The sequence below is a fragment of the Primulina tabacum genome, chromosome 1 (assembly GCF_025594145.1).
Source record: "Primulina tabacum isolate GXHZ01 chromosome 1, ASM2559414v2, whole genome shotgun sequence".
In the NCBI taxonomy this organism is placed as follows: Eukaryota; Viridiplantae; Streptophyta; class Magnoliopsida; order Lamiales; family Gesneriaceae; genus Primulina; species Primulina tabacum.
Genome location: NC_134550.1, coordinates 54,893,405 through 54,910,770, shown reverse-complemented (window position 1 = coordinate 54,910,770; position 17,366 = coordinate 54,893,405). Strand labels below are relative to the sequence as shown.

At 33.7% G+C, this 17,366-nt stretch overlaps 2 protein-coding genes across 2 annotated transcripts; both read left to right on the top strand.

Annotated features, from left to right (window-relative positions):
• Window positions 1-258: 258 nt before the first annotated feature.
• LOC142513493 (RING-H2 finger protein ATL46-like) lies at window positions 259-1,194 on the top strand (the record flags this gene model as incomplete). Its single annotated transcript, XM_075619725.1, has 1 exon — window positions 259-1,194. A coding segment is annotated over one exon (936 nt), but the record flags the coding sequence as incomplete, so codon positions are not given.
• An 8,706-nt stretch (window positions 1,195-9,900) lies between these two features.
• LOC142550894 (RNA-dependent RNA polymerase 2) lies at window positions 9,901-17,182 on the top strand. The gene is made up of 4 exons (XM_075659940.1): window positions 9,901-10,538; window positions 13,772-15,675; window positions 16,022-16,172; window positions 16,255-17,182. Exons 1-4 carry the CDS (start codon window positions 9,981-9,983, stop codon window positions 17,068-17,070), a joined length of 3,429 nt encoding a protein of 1,142 aa, XP_075516055.1. The 5' UTR covers window positions 9,901-9,980; the 3' UTR covers window positions 17,071-17,182.
• Window positions 17,183-17,366: the final 184 nt, after the last annotated feature.

Sequence of the window (17,366 nt, the reverse complement as noted above, 5' to 3'; positions counted from 1 at the left end):
ATATACAAGCTCATTAGATGATAATTGAACATGTTCCGTTAAAATACACCGAAATAATAAATTGTAACATATCTCATAACGGACCATGACAACTCCTTTAAAAATTTCGAAACCTTTTACTCTCTCTTTGGCGAAGTTCAACAGTAAGAAAGTAGAATTCATTCTTGAATATCTTCATCAAACGAGCTACTTTGTCCCTTCAGGAAACCTGTCAACTCCTTTAAATCTTTGAAAAAATATCTACATTTCCTGAAATAAACAGAATTTTCATGTCCATGCATAGAATTAGCCCGCCTTCTACTTGTAGTGATTCTTGCCATTGTTTTCTTTATATTCGGCATGCTCCTGCTTGTAATCCGATGCATCACGAAAAGGCCCACATTTTCTTCAGTTTCCCACTCCAACAGATCATTCTCAGACGCCTCCAATTCCCGCCTCTTCCAACGGCAACTGCAGCAACTCTTCCGGTTGCACGACTCAGGCCTCGACCAATCTCTGGTCAATGTTCTGCCAATCTTTTACTATAAAGAAATAACAGGGTTGAAAGAACCATTTGATTGTGCAGTTTGCTTGGGTGAATTCTCAAACAGCGACAAGCTCAAAATACTCCCTGATTGTAGCCATGCCTTTCATATTCATTGTATAGAAACATGGCTTATGTCAAACTCAACATGTCCTTTATGTAGAACCCCCATTACAAACATCTCGTCAGAACAATGGGATTTGTCATGTATGGATGGGAAGATTAAGAACGAGTCTTGCTCGGAACAGAAGTCAAGATTTACATTCGAAAAGGGCGGTGAAGCCATCTTTTCGGTTAGGCTTGACAAGTTGAGAGGCTTGAACAAAGGATTAAATCAGGATGAGACGAATCAGGAAAATGCGGGTATAATTATCAGCTGTGGCAATCTTGATGCAAGAAGATGTTATTCAATGGGTGCATTTCAGTACATTGTTGGTGACAATGGGGATAATCTAATGAAGGTGAGAGCTCGATTCGAGGCTGACCGATATCCGTGTGTTAAAGATGGAGATGGGAAGCGGATCATCAACGGTAGGAGAAGTGGTGACAGCTTATCAGTTTCCAAGATTTGGCTATGGTCCAAGAAAGGCAAATTTTCCTTGAACACTTCTGGTCAAAACGATGACAGAGGTATTCTTGCAGAAAACAATAACAGTAGCAGTTTAGTCTGAAAGTATTTTCTTGATATGGTTTTTCACATGGAAGTGCTCAAATGAAGAATGTCCAAGGATGAATCCAATTTGCATACTTTTTGCTCGTCCATTCAGTTAATGAATTTTTAACAATTCAATTTTCGAAATTAGTATTTCAACGCACTGTTAAATACTTACGTGATAATCCCAAAAACTATGTTCTATTTAAATATGTGTACAAATTTAATTCGTCTAATAATATTTTGTTAACTTAGGTAATTGATTTGTTGGATTCTTTATCTGAAATTCCGACTCTCGTTTACTCGCTCGATTGTGCTTCAAGGTAGTTTTCACCTTGGCTACTAGTCAGCAATGATTACTATGAACATATGTTTCGATCATGATGTACTTTCTTTCCGTAACAAAAAGTGGTGGCTATCGATTATTCCGGTGTATATTTACTCATCCCGCCGAGGAGAAGGGTCTTTACTCTTTACCTTACTCTTTTTCACTTCACTCTCATCTCTACTGCTTCCCTCTCCATGCTCAACTACTTGAGCATCTGAAGAATCACACTGGAACGACATCTCCTAATCGATTTGTCCATGATTTTTAGGTGACTCCAAGATCAGTCACATGGAGGCAATGATCTTTCAAGAACATCAGATCATATATATGAAGTAGTTACGATATGTTTCATTACGGGGGCTCAAACTTTTAAAGCATACTTCTTGATTCAACTTACTGAAATCTTGTTTTCAATAATCTATATATATCTATATATCTATATCTATATCTATATAAATATACGAATTGAATTGTGATTTTACTCTATTGTCCTCGTTAATTAGTTGTCATGATTAGTTGTCAACATTCAATTTGTACCATTCTCTTCCTCATCTTTAATTGCTTCCTCATCTTTAATTGGTTATTCTTGTATTTATTTAATTGACTCTTTCACTCATTTTCATGCATGTACACTTTCTCTTTCACTCACTTTTATATATACATATTTGACTACCTCATTTTTATCATCAAATTGTTGCACAACAGTAAATAATTGTTAAACATCTCAACTTCTTTTTCACAAAAAAAAAAAAAAAAAACATTTTCAGTGACATATGTTATAGTACCTATAGTTATTTGTATTCTGAAATTTACAAACACAATCATACTCACGTATTTTACCATCAAATTAATCTTTCTATGAGAATTGCTTGATGAGCTTGTTTGAATATTCTGGTTCAATTCTTTGGTGGAATATTGATATGATAGATTCATGTTTCATTTTATGTTTTCTACATGTTTGATCGATTATGGTTGTTAGTTGATGAAAATGAAAATTTAAAATTAGAATAGTAGTTTGATTTCTGAAGTTGAAAACTTACATACACATATGATATTAAAGTTGTGTGTTTTAAAAGTATATATCTTCTGTTCGTATGATTTTTATCATTCGAACAATCTACTCTAGAAACGATGTCATCTTCATTAATTGAAATTTTACGCCGATGATTTATTATTGTATCTTTTTATGTAAAACTGCATAACACAAATTATCACAAATTTTATTTTATTCTTTTAATCTTTCTTTAAAAATTCCCGAATTATACACTCCACAATAATTACATAAAAAATTGAAAAAAACAATAATTAGTTTATTTAATCAATTTGATTAAAATACTACTTCAACCAGTTTTTCATAAAAAACATTCAATTATAATTTGATAATTAACATCTCTACAAGAAAATATCAACTAAATCAGATCGACCAAATTATTTTTCCCTCAACAAATTTGATGTTCAAACTAATTTATAATATTTTTATTTAACATAGAGTACGATCATTTAAAATTATCTTATATTACTATTTTTTGTCTCATAAACGTTGAACCAGTGTTAAAAAATTAATAATTGATTCTTCATTTAATTATCTTACATATAAATTAATTTATATATGAAACACAAAAAGTGATAAAAAAATTTTAAATTTTGAGTTAGCAAAAAAATTTCTATGTGAAAAATATTTTAGGTGCAACATATTTATTTTTTGTTTTCATTATGAAAACCAGATACGACATAGTTCAAAATGTATCAGCAAGTCACTGATTTTGATATAGGGATGTTAACTTTTAATGTGACTCGAAAAAACCATAAATCCAAACTGAAAAAATTGAAAAGAAATTAAACCAAAATGAGATGCAAATCACCAAAATGAGATGCAAATCATTTTTTTATTCGCATATAAATATTAAAAATAAAGTTTATATTGTTCAAGTAGGGATATATTTGTCCAAAACTAAACCAACAAAATAATAAAATTTAATTAGATAATAAATAATTTCATTTTATTTTTGTAATATTATATATTTCATATAAAAATAATTAACCTTTATATTTCTTTTTCGTTTTTGATAATTATTAGTTTTTATATTTCTAAGTTTTACTATAACTAAAATATATATATATATATATATATATATATATATACCGCAAAACGATGTAAAAACATAATTTCACTATCAGAGTAATAAAAAATATTATTTCTCAGCATATGCTCATTTCTTTAACTTTGAAAAAAAATTAAAACAGACATATATAAGTTTACTTATGCCTCAAATTTAATATTCATACTCACGTATTTTACCATCAAATTAATCTTTCTTACTTTTTTTTTGCAAAAAACAGGGTACAATGATTAATGGATTAATTTTCTCAAATTTCAATGAAAATATATTTTCGCAAGTTATTGAAAACCAATAAGTGGTATACAATATACAACCCTCTTATCACATGCATAGACTCCATATATTCAAATGTCAACCCCAAATTTGAGCTGAATTTACAAAAAAAATATCATAGTTTCAGAGCTATCTCGGGTGCTAAAGATGCCACACCTAACATTTAAATTCAAGGGATTTGACGAACTCGTCAATATCATGAATGCAAAAGAAGTTCTGCGTAAATAAATAATTTTTCCAACTGAAAATAGAAGTCATATTTATATTTATAACACCAATGAAATGTGTACATATGTGATCGGTATACCAAATAAAGTCATGCCATTAAGCAATTTCGTCAGACTAGATAAAACAGAAGGTCAAATGAGACAAGTTATGCTTCTCAACATGAGGTAAATTTAAATTAAAAAATTCCACATATAAACATGCATATCTTAAAATTTGTAACATATAAAATATTTTGTTTAGAATGGAAACTATTTCTGTCACTACGTGGGACGACTTGGCAATACACGAAGGGCAATTGATGAAGCGCATTGAGTCTGAACATCCTATTGTTGAATTTTCCAATCTGACTATGCAAATCTTTCTCAGTATGTTATAAAACAAACCTTCTTTCTTCATTTTTTAAATGTATTTTTTATAGCAAAAATGACTAATATGTGGTGTAAATTGAAAAAATGAAACAGATGCACAACATTTACAAACTACGCCTACAACTGCAATGATTCTTAACCCACTATGTGATATCGCCAAAGAAATACAAACATGATACGTATTTCTGAATTTCTAACTCTTCGTATTTGTGAGTTATACATTTCATTGTATAAATTGTATGAACTTACTTATTTATTCACAAAAATTATTCTAGCATGACAACTTTCTTTTTAAATATATAAAATGATGTTAGAAACTAGATAAAAACAATGGACATTTTGTTATTTATAATATATGAATGCTTAAAGACTATTATTTATAATAAATTTGTAGGTTGGATGCAGACCAAAAACAAGATAAATTAAAATAACTTTGGGTTACGAAGACACTCACAAACGCCAAACAAGTGACATTAGATGATGTAACAAAAAAACGAGCTATGTTGACGGAGGTACTGCATTTACTGTTTATGAATCTTAATAGTTTTAATTACTAAAATGATACAAAACAAAAACCAGATAATTTGCCCATGCTAAATATTAAAAGTTTTAACAACTAACATTCAAACTAAACCAAGATTCGAAATGCTTCTTATTTTTACATAAAACAACTACTATTTGATACGGAGCAAGATAAAGGAAATCGAAAACAAAGCTACTCCATGGTATGAAGCATGTGATCATTGTTTTCAAGATGCTACAAAAACAAACAATAAAGCAAGTTGTGCCAATTGCATCAACTATCCAATTAAGATCATTCCAAGGTAATAAAAAATATCAATACCCAACCCAAGTTTTAGATTACGGTAAAAAAAAAGAGATGATCACTTCTTTACTTTTTTATGTTGCAGGTATAGAATAACAATCACAATTGAAGATGTGAATGAGACGGTAAGAATAACATTATTTGGAAAAGTTGCATCATCTTTTGTTGGATGTTCTATTGAAGATTTCATTCAAATTCATGACCAGTATAAGAAAAACAAACAAATGATTTTATATCTACATAAATAGAATATTTAGATTTTCAATCTAACAATAAAAATTTTCAATGCAAAATTTACCAAATAACCCATATAAAGATTTGCTAATTAAGTCAACCAAGCTCCACACATTCTTATTCAAGTTAGATAATTCAATAGAAATACGTGATGACCGATGGAGTGTTAAAGATTGTGACAAAAGCTATTGAGATACATGACAATTATCCAACAACAAATGTCAATATCAAGAAATGGAGATCTCGGAAGATTATCAAGCAAACTAAACAAAGCAATGTACCGCCAAAGGTAGAAAAGTCAAATGATTAAGCATCAACAAAAAATAAAGATACATGAAGATGAAGATGAAATAGAGATTCGAGATGACGAACCAATTGCCGCCTACAAAAAAAGAGCTAAGAAGATAAAAATCGATGGGTACAAAAAGATTTCAGGGGTTTTTAAATCAAAGACAAGAAAATGTGATGATTTTATTTGTTACCAAATAACTATTTATTAATCTATTAATAGTTATTCTTATTGCAAAAATAATTCCAACATATTTAAATAAGATTATCATATACAAATTATCTCTATTTCTCTACGTGCAACGCACGTGCATTTCTCTAGTACCTATAAAAATATGGATAATAAAAAGTTTTTCTATTGTGAACGGACATAATTACCCTTTACATGCTTACTTCTTTCCATTATTAGGTAACATATGTGGTAATTTCTCATTTATTCTATTAACTAATAATTAATACTAATTAACCACATTTTATGGTTATGATTTTGTGTTTTTGACTTTCTTCACTTGTCTTTCTTTCATTATAATAATATTTAATTAAGTCATATTTCATTTTAAAAAAAATTATTTCATTATATATATATGTAAATGTGTGAATGATAGAAAATTTTTCTAATTGTTGTAAATAAACGTGAAGAAGTTGAGTTATATTTATATTTTAGTTTATATGTAGCAAATAAGTCATATCCATGTTCTTAAATGTTTGTGCTAATTTTTAAAACACATACTATTAAAAAAGTTTTTCCATTGTGAACGGACATAACTACCCTTTACATGCTTACTTCTTTCCATTATTAGGTAACATATGTGGTAATTTCATATTTAGTCTATTAACTAATAATTAATACTAATTAACCACATTTTATGGTTATGATTTTGTGTTTTTGACTTTCTTCCCTTGTCTTTCTTTCATTATAATACAAATTCAGATGTAGGTGATTAAGATCAAGTTACCTGAAATCCTTTACATTTAATGAGCTCTTTTATATGGTCCACCACAAAAAGTAGTCCCTCCTCGTCGAAATAACCGAGATCTCCAGTGTGTAACCATCAGTGATAATCTACAGTTTCAATGGTTACCTTTTGGTTCTTGAAATAACCTATGAAATCAACAAGCATATCAACTCTAGCTCATGGAAATCGCCATCGATCTTGGTTAGAATCCTTTAATGGAAACTTCACCAACCTTGCATTAGATTCAGCCCACGAATTAGAATTTCCCGTCTTGAAAGTTGGGAGAGGTTTCTTTGTGTGTGTATCGATTATTTGAGCTTCAACTCCTGCATCAAGAACTCCGGTGGAACCAGAGTGGCGAGAAGTCATGGCTTTTCGACACTCTAGTGAAATTACCTCACATGTTTCTGTCATGCCATAGCCTGCCCCAAGGCACAACAGAACAATTAGTTTGTGGCACTTCAGTGAGAATGTTGCATTTATCTTACGATGTTATATGTGTAGGGTCCATATATGATATAACTGGCCCTCTCCCGCCTAAGCAGCATAATCCCAGTGAAAGTAGTGCAATTTTGAAAGGGTATATCATGCTTCACATGATATAAAGCAGCTTGTGGGAAAACCTTAGCACACTCTTCCATCACATCCTTTCCCAAAGGTGCAACACCCATACCAATCTCTCTAAGCACGAACATCTTCACGTTGTCACTCTGTTTAACAACCGTAGGGGCACAACATACAAATGTGTCACCTTATATGTATCTATAGCCATCAACAATTTCTTGTTTTCATAACGTGCCATAACCACCACCATATTACCTCTCTGCAACTGGGCATATAGTATAGTCGACAAGGCATATATGTGAAACATAGGTAGAAAGCACAAAAACACGTTCTTTGGCTCGTTAAATGTTTCTTGATCTGATGTTGTCATCAAGCACTACAAAATAAAAGACATACAACCATTGTCGTATGTCCTAAAATTAGCGACGGTTCTAAACAGTTTGCCATATAGTAGTCGCTAATATTAGCGACGGTTTTTTCATGATTTCCGTCGATAATATTTTCAGTAAAATAAAAACAAAATTACTTTTAATAATTTAATAAATCTAAAAAAAACTTACAATTTGACTGTACTAACAATATTCATGAACTTAACTAACACTTAAAATTTACCAAAAATTAAAACGAAAAAATTTACCCTAAATCGAAACTAAAAAGAGAGAAAAATTTTAAGTGTTGTGAAGTGGTGTGTAGGAAAATGGATCGAACGTGCGGATATTTATAGCCAATTTGCGACGGTTTTTGTTTAAACCATCGCTATTAGCGACGGTAATTGCAAAACCGTCGCATGCTTTAAATTTGCGACGGTTTTGCTTACAACCGTCGCTAATTTATAACATGCGACGGTTTTAAACCGTTGTCGATTGTCCAAAAATATACGCTAAAACCCTAAAAAACGCTCAAAGACAACAGTTTTATAGAACCGTTGTCATTGACCCTAAAAACCGTTGTCTTTGAAAAAACCGTTGTCTTTGACCCCTTAAAGACAACGATTTTTATAAAACTGTTGTCTTTTGCCTCCAAAAGATAAACCGTTGTCGTTTGCTTAAAAAACGCACATACGACAATGGTTTTCACTTAAACCAGTTGTTAAAAAGCATGCGACAACAGTTTTAGTAAAAACCGTTGTCGTATGTGCGTTGTTGATTTGATTTTTTGTTGTAGTGAAGGCTGAGGCAATGAAGTTCCGGTGAGTTAGAACGACACCTTTGCACGTTCCTGTCGTACCTAAGGGATACAAGATGGCTGGCGCCCATGTTAGTACTTCGGATGTATGATCAGATATTATATAAAACCAGATTGGGTTGTGGGTTGGGAGGGGTTGGCCTGTGGCAGGACGGGATCATCAGATTTTATTTATTTAGTTAATTTTTTACTTTATGTTTGAATATAAGTTTTCATACACTACCAAGTAACGACACATATAAAGCAGAACATTTTTTTTTATCTATGACGGATCAAATATTATTGAAATAATTGATGAAGACGAAGAGAGGAGAGATTGAACAAAAAATGATAAAATTTAATGATGAATGAATATTGAATTGTAATAATAATAAATTTTTTTAGCATAAATTAAGCAAATTATTAATTATTTTATACTTTAAAAGTTATTATAATGGACTCGTCAACCATTAAAAAAGGGTAATACGAATCTACAATATGCTTATTTTTGTTAATAGTTGGAAAATAAAATGGATATCATACGAATTCGGACAATATCATAGAAAGGATCTAATTTCTAAATTTGTCGTGCGTTTGGATAAGAAAAACCACTAGAAATATATTCTTTTAAAAAAGAAAAATGATGTTTTTGGGTTTTTGCTTTAATATCATTTAAAAACCAGGTATTTAAAGTTTAAAATTGTTTCAATTTTCTTTAAAAATACAATTTACCTCGAACCAGGTTATAAAATGCTTCTTTTTTTTTTTCTTTGGAAAAAAAATATAAAAGTTGTAAGGATATCTTGAATAAGATGTCATTGGAAACTAACATTAGTAATTTAAAACTAATATTTTTCTAAAAGATAAATACAAATTAGTCAATCAATCGCGCCTAAATTTATATTATATAACATATTTGTTCAAATATAATGTCAATTTTTTTATTAGTTGTCTCAAAATTCTAATGTGATATATGTATTTAGTATTAATTTCTTTATTTATTAAATACATTGATAATTTCCAACAAGTTTTTATATTATACTAGAATTCTCGTTAAATAAAAGTAAAATAATTTGTTTTGTTAAACTTATTTTTCTAAATTGTTTTTTTTAATATGTTTGAAATTACGAGTAAGTCTAAATATATGGAACAAAAAAATATCTATTTAATACATATTATTGTTATTAATTTTTTGTAATACCATTAATTTCTATTATTATTATTTGATTTGATTTGATTATTATTATTTGATTTGATTATTATTATTTAAACATTAATTTTTAATAAAGTTGATCGAATTATAATTTTTGTTTTATTTATTTATTGTATGTTAATTTTTCTTGAAAATTTATTTATAAATCCCGATGAATAGATTGTCTTCTCAAAGAAAAAAAACGACAAAATCGTCTACCAACGACGAAACCCTGTCTCCCTCTTCTCCATCACGCTCTGCGCTATGGGTATGGAAGAGAAGAGGCCAACGCTCACTGCGAGAGTAACGAACATCCCTCACGCAGCCATAGCCAAAGAACTCTTCACTTTCCTCGAATCTTTGTTAGGAAAAGGCGAAATATTTGCCATTGACATCTCCACAGAGCACAAGAACTGGAAGTCGAGAGGCCATGGGAGAGTCCAGTTCGACACCCCGGAAACAAAGATTAAAGCTTTATCACTCTCCCATCAAAGGAAACTGTTTTTCAGAGGGTCCCACCTCACCCTGTCCCATTCCTTCGACGACATAATAACTCGCCCTGTGGACCCGAATAACCGGTTTGAAAATGCGGGAGGGTTTGTTTTGCTTGCTGGGATCATGTCGAGGAGGGATTGCATGGGGATTTTGGAGTCTTGGGATGATATCAAATTGTGGGTTTTGCCTGAGAAAAGGAAGCTTGAGTTCTTTGTGAAACACAACGGGGAGTGCTATAAGTTGGAGGTGGGATTTGGGGATGTGCTAGAGACTCGAGGATGTTGTTTAGGTGGTACTGAACAGAATGTTGATGCCATTCTTTTGAAGGTATTGTTTTTTCGTACTGACTCCTCGGTTCTCTTTTCCCTTTCAGTTTGATTTTTTTTTAAGCCCTTATAATTAGCCTTCAAACTATAACTATTAAGCAAGACACAATCTTATTTATTTATAATCGACGCAGTGCTGAGTTCTCTTACTCAATAATTGATCAAGATGTTAGACTCATGATCTACTATTATTGTCTCACATCCTTTAGATATCACTTTTTTTCTTTTTTCAACACTTTGTCCCCATAAATTGGGTTGTTTGGCTCACGAGTAAGGGGACGTGCTTTTCTACATGCTAATGTTGTCTCACGGCCTTTTTCCTACCGTTAACCCTGTCTTCAGGATAAACAATAGTCTATCTAGTCAACCAGATCAACGGCATATCGATAGTAGCTTGACGCATGAGAACTTCCCAGGAGGTCAGTCAACCATTTCGGTAATACTTTCACTCCTGCGTGCTTAACCCAACGTCCCTCAAGAATTATAAAAATATACTTCTTGGGAGAATTGAACACATGACCTTGCTTTGATACCAATTGTTAAGATCAAGCGCTTATCAATAGGCCAACAATTATTGTTGTTAGCCAATACACAACTTTATTTTTTTATACACATGGTTGCAGAGTGCACCTACTTGAGTGCTAATGGATCAGGTTGATAGGTCCATGAGTCTGGGGAAGTGCGTGTATATGTGCTGGTGTTGTCTCATATCTTTTAGAGATCAGATCGTCAGCCTTTGTTTCAATAGAAATAGTATTACCCGTTAAGAGCTGACGTCAAAGCAATAGTTATTTGGGGCGTAAGGAGCACTAAGAGCTAGGGTACCTTGGGGCATGAGACGCAAAGAGTAAGGCGAAACGCATTCTTTACAGCGCATTTAACATAAATTATAAAATTCAACATAATGAGCACTACAAGCTTGGATCTTTGGGAAACTCTCTGCCCATAATGCTTTGCATATATTATTTTTTGCTTTCTCACATACTGTTTTGCGGAAATATGCTGCACAATCTTTGTGCACGTGTTGCCATCTGTCAACCCACAAATATTCATATACAACTCGTGCAAGGTTTGTGAACTCACAAATCTTCCAGTAGTTTGTATTTTTTCCACAATTTTGTTAGATTCGCTCCTTCGTTATTCTTTTTAACAACGTACAGTATGATTTTGAATTTGTTTATGGAACTTTTCGATTGTTGTTCAGAAATTTGTCCACTACGACATTTTCATCAGCAAAGCACTATGGGTGATGAAAGTAGGTATATAAAATTGGTATATGACATAATTTAGAAAGAATATTACCTTTGAGGTGTGAATCTTGATCGAATTGAGGGAGCAACACTGCACTTGGAGCTGAAAATAGGTACATTAAATAGGTATATGACATAATTCAGAAAGCGATATTACCTCGAGGCTTGAGGCGTGAATCTTGAATTTGATTGAACGTTGGGGGCTCTAGCGCTGCGCTTGGGTCTTGGGAGATGAAAAGTCATGCATGCAAGGTTTTTTTTAATGTTAAATAGGTATGAGATTTGCTAAATGGCCTTCGAAAGTACTTGGGCTTGAGTTAATTGTTAGAGTGATGACCAATTTGCTCAAGTGAACGTTTCTAGGCCTTAGGATTTCTTATCGCCTTCACGCGCCTGATTGAAGAGATGCGTCTGGTGCTAGGCGAGCGCCTTTGACAACTATGGTCACAACCACCTAGCTAACTAGATCAAGCGGTGCAACGTCAGTAGTTTGAAGCACGAAAAATTTCTATGAGATCACTCATCTCAGTACTACTCTCACTCGTGCTCACTTGACCCAACAATCTTATATTTAGGTAGTTTGAATGTTTATCCTGGAAGTTGTTTATTTTTCAGGTGATTTTGTTGCAACATTCCCATTTCAGCACTTTGGTTGGATTCAATCTTAATGTGAGTAGTTTATTTGGGTTCTGCATTTGCGTGTGTGCTGTTATTGGTAAAGAAAAAAGTAGAGTGCTTCAAGTTTTTTCTTCTCTCTTAATCTAGGTTATTCATCTAGAGACAGAAAACAGGGGTAGGATTGATATTGGAGAGATTGTTTTCTGTTTTCTGTGATGGTCAAACGAACTTTGGACTGATACTGCGAAGTTAGTAACGTTTGTTGAGGGTTAAACAAGTAGGAGGACAGAGATTTTGAGGTGTCTACTCCGGCATTCCCCTTAAACAAATTAGTTTTGTTAAGAAGCTTTATCTTGCATTGATTCATCGTTTGAATTTATAGCGATTCACTGGCATCCACCATATACCTGTTAAATCCAGTCTACATTCCAGCTTGCCATTTCAAAGCTCATAGCTAATAGTGCAGTTACAGAAGTTTCAACGGTTGCGATTGGATTGTCTTCTTTCCGTTGTAGATTGCTATACAATTAACAAGTTAGTTAGTTGATAGCAGTTTGCTTAGTTAATACAGTTAACTAGATATAGAGAAGATGAGAACTAAATAAAAGAAAGGTTGTATTTCCATGAAATTCACTTTTTACAGAACAATGACATTGCTTTTCTTCACTACATTTTCTTAACACCATTTCTCTGTTCTGTCTGTTACAAAATTTCAGATCTTCTCCACGTTAAATCTTCAAGTTTCATTTCATGGAAACAGGAAATTCATTCTTCAACCTTCATATGCAATTAACAATACCCTCTGTTGGTTGAACATGACCAATGATCCCTGCCTTTTTGGATTTCAACTGTCGTAGAAGTGGAGGCTAGGGCAAGAACCTGAGATTAAAACTCACACAATGTCATTAGGGGCTAGGTGGTGTTGAGTGTTATGGATGTATAAGTCTTCGAACTGACCAATCAGATCTGTTTGGTAACAACTGTTAAACCATTAGAAACATCCAGCATAAAAACATACTGATTATGTTAAGTACAATCAGATATGTTTGGAATTGGTGTGGACTTCTGAGTATGCGACTACCGAGTTTCGAGTTGTCCCTGAACTTGATAAACACTTAATAGTTTGGTGCCACATCTTTTGCCAGTAAACATCCTGTTTAATAACTCACTTAGCATTTTGTGGCCCCATTATGTAGACTAAATATGGAAATTTACATGATAATGAGTCTCACTTATATTTATTATTTACATTGAAAAATCATTGTCAAGCTAAGTTTTTAAATTTCACCGTGCTTGTTACTCAGTTTATCGTGAAAAAATTGTATAGTTACACTAGCTTGTTCTCTTACTTTGATTTTTTCCCCAGCTCAAACATGCACCTAAATTATTTAAAAAGGTCTCTGGACCAAATGTTGCTTCAAGATTTAGCTCAGACCGGTATCACATCTGCAAGGAGGATTTCGACTTTCTCTGGGTTCGCACAACTGATTTTTCAAGCGTGAAGTCAATTGGATATTTATCTTGTCTTTGTTGGAAGGTTGAAGAAAAATTTTCGAGCTTAGACATTTATTCCTGTCTTCCATTCTACAAGAAAGATGTAATGGAATTAGTATTGGAAGAAAGAGAAAAATTCCCCTCGTCTCCAAATTTAGTTCCAATTGTGGCTAACAATTCGGATTTCAATTTAGATTACGAGGTCCTTTATCAGCTTAACTCACTTGTACATACCCAAAAGTTGAGTCTTGCTTCGGTCGACGACGATCTTTTCCATGTTCTTAGCACATTAGATGTAAATACGGCATTGTTAGTTCTGCAGAAAATGCACAAGTTACCATCCTCTTGTTATGAACCTCTGTCTTTTATCAAGAATGAGTCTCACGTTATCAGTCAGAATGGTCATAATCTTACGTCATCAATTTTGAAGACATTAACAAATCAGAACCTGATGAATTGTCATAGAGTTCTTGTAACTCCATCGAGGATTTTCTGTATGGGTCCAGAACTCGAAAACTCAAACTACATTGTTAAGCACTATGCTGCGTTCGGTTCAGATTTTGTGAGGGTCACCTTCGTTGATGAAGATTGGGGTAGGCTTCCTGCCCATGCAGTTTCCACCAGTACTATGCAAGGTATCTTTGCAAGGCCATATCAAACAGATGTTTATTATAGAATTTTATCTGTTCTCAGAGACGGGATTGTAATTGGAGATAAAAAATTTCAGTTTCTAGCCTTTTCTGCCAGTCAACTCCGATCTAATGCCGTTTGGATGTTTGCCTCGAACGAGCATGTCAAAGCGGAAGACATCAGAGAGTGGATGGGATGCTTTACGAAGATACGAAGTGTCTCGAAATGTGCGGCAAGGATGGGTCAGTTGTTCAGCTCATCAAAGCAAACCGTAGAAGTCCACCCTCGGGATGTTGATGTTATTCCCGACATAGAAGTGATTACAGATGGTGTGAAATATTGCTTCTCAGATGGAATAGGAAAGATTTCTTATCTATTTGCGAAAGACATTTCAAGAAAGCTGGGTTTGTCTCATGTCCCATCAGCCTTTCAAATACGTTACGGTGGCTACAAAGGGGTCATCACCGTTGACCGCCGATGCTTCCGTAAGTTAGCACTAAGGAATAGCATGCTTAAGTTTGAATCTGACAACTATATGCTTAATATCACCAAGTGTAGTGAATCCATGCCTTGCTACTTAAACCGGGAGGTTATCACCCTTTTATCAACCTTGGGCGTAGAGGATGATGCTTTTTTGGCATTGCAAGAAGAGCATCTTCGACTTTTGGGAAGTATACTGACAAATAGAGATGCCACAATAAGTGTTTTGGATGGAATTGGTGGAACTGAAATCAAAAGCATTTTAGGTAAGATGATGTTTTTAGGTTATGAACCGAAAAAGGAGCCTTATCTTTTTATGATTCTTCAATCACATCTCGATAACCAGATATCCGATCTAAGGAGTAGGTGCCGCATTTTTGTCCCAAAGGGCCGTGTGTTAGTGGGGTGCTTGGATGAAAAAGGAATTCTTGAGTATGGCCAGGTTTACGTTCGAATAACCATGACCAAGACTGAGCTCCTGAACACCGATCAACCATATTTTCATAAAGTCGATGAGACAACATGTGTGGTTATAGGGAAGGTTGTGGTAACAAAAAATCCATGTCTCCATCCAGGCGATGTACGGGCACTTGAGGCTGTGTGGGATATTAAATTTGAAGAAAATGGTCTCGTGGATTGCCTCATTTTCCCTCAAAAAGGAGAAAGGTAAAATTTTGTGCCACTTTCCAATAATCCATATGTAAATTGTTTCTTTATGTGGCCTGTAGAAATAATGTAAAGTTTAAATTGGTAAATATTGATATGATCAATTTAGGTGATCTGATAGAATTTGTTATATTTTATTTTTGTTAAGATAGGATTTTTATATGCCTTGATTATTGGGATCTGAATCCCCTTGGTACTCTATATAATGATTTGTATATTAGTTACTAAAATCATTCCTCTCTCCTACGACTTTTACGTGGTAATCATTGCCTCTTTGAGCACTCCAATGGATGTAAGTTTCTTTTGAATATTTGAGATTTGATATTTAAATGTTATATTTAAACAGGCCTCATCCAAATGAGTGCTCTGGTGGTGATCTCGACGGAGACCAATACTTTGTTAGCTGGGATGAAAATCTCATCCCACCTAGAATAGTGGCGCCAATGGACTATACCGGACGACGAGCTCGTATCATGGATCACGAAGTAACCTTGGAGGTAACGAGAAATGACCTTTTTTATATTTCCATCCCATTGCAGGGTAGGCTGATAGAAGTAACATCACTCCCTGAATTTTCAGGAAATTCAAAGATTTTTTGTGGATTACTTGTTTGGTGATACTCTAGGCGCCATCTCTACTGCACACTTGGTTCATGCAGATCGCGAGCCGGACAAGGCATTAAGTTCCAAATGTCTCGAGCTAGCAACCCTTCACTCAATGGCTGTCGACTTTGCTAAAACGGGAGCACCAGCCGATATGCCCAGATTTCTGAAACTACGAGAATTCCCTGATTTCATGGAGAGGTGGGAGAAGCCAATGTATATATCCCAAGGTGTTTTAGGCAAGCTATACCGAGCCACCATCCAGTTTGTTCAACAAACAAAACCAGACGACGAGCCCTCCCATAAGATCTTGGCCGAGGCTTATGATCCTGATCTCATCGTAGATGGCTATGAAACCTTTCTTGAAATTGCAGAAAGCCACAAAGAACAGTACATAGATAAAATAAGCACACTGATGAACTACTATGGAGCTGATAGCGAATTTGAGATATTGACAGGGAACCTGTGCAGAAAGATGTCTTATTTGCAGCGCGATAACCGCAGGTACGGAGAGGTGAAAGACCGAATCTTGGCATCTGTCAAGACTTTGACAAAGGATGTCAAGGAGTTGTTCGAAAGCAGCTGCAGCGAAGGCGACCGAGAGAAATTGGCATCTGCGTGGTATCATGTAACGTACCACCCGAGTTATTCGGAGGGCAGCTCGTGTTGCCTGGGATTTCCTTGGGTTGTGGGCGAAATCTTGCTGAACATCAAGTCGACTAGACGATGTATGATCATCGTGTATGCAAGAAGAGCATCGTGTACAAATGATGTGTTTGGAGACGGTATTTGACTAAGAAAGAAACTTAGCATGTATCTTGGAGTGATGACTAAAATTGGTTTTCGAGTGTTGAAACTTGAAATGACTTGAAAAGTTGATTAAATGGTATTTTGGCTTTTTATTATGCCCATGATATATTTAACTATCACAATGAAAAAAATATATTAATACATGTTTAAGTAGATATTTATAAAAAATATAACTGGTACCATTTAAAAATTGATATAAATAATTGGGGTTATAAATTATACGATTGTCGAGAAATTAAGTTAACAAAATAATACTAAAAATTAATCAGAAAAGAAAAT

Coding starts and splice junctions, on each gene's coding strand:
- LOC142550894 (XM_075659940.1), top strand. CDS start 9,981: ATGGGTATGGAAGAGAAGAGGCCAACGCTCACTGCGAGAGTAACGAAC. Junction 15,676..16,021: donor TTCCCTCAAAAAGGAGAAAG/GTAAAATTTTGT, acceptor ATATTTAAACAG/GCCTCATCCAAATGAGTGCT. Junction 16,173..16,254: donor ATCACGAAGTAACCTTGGAG/GTAACGAGAAAT, acceptor CTGAATTTTCAG/GAAATTCAAAGATTTTTTGT.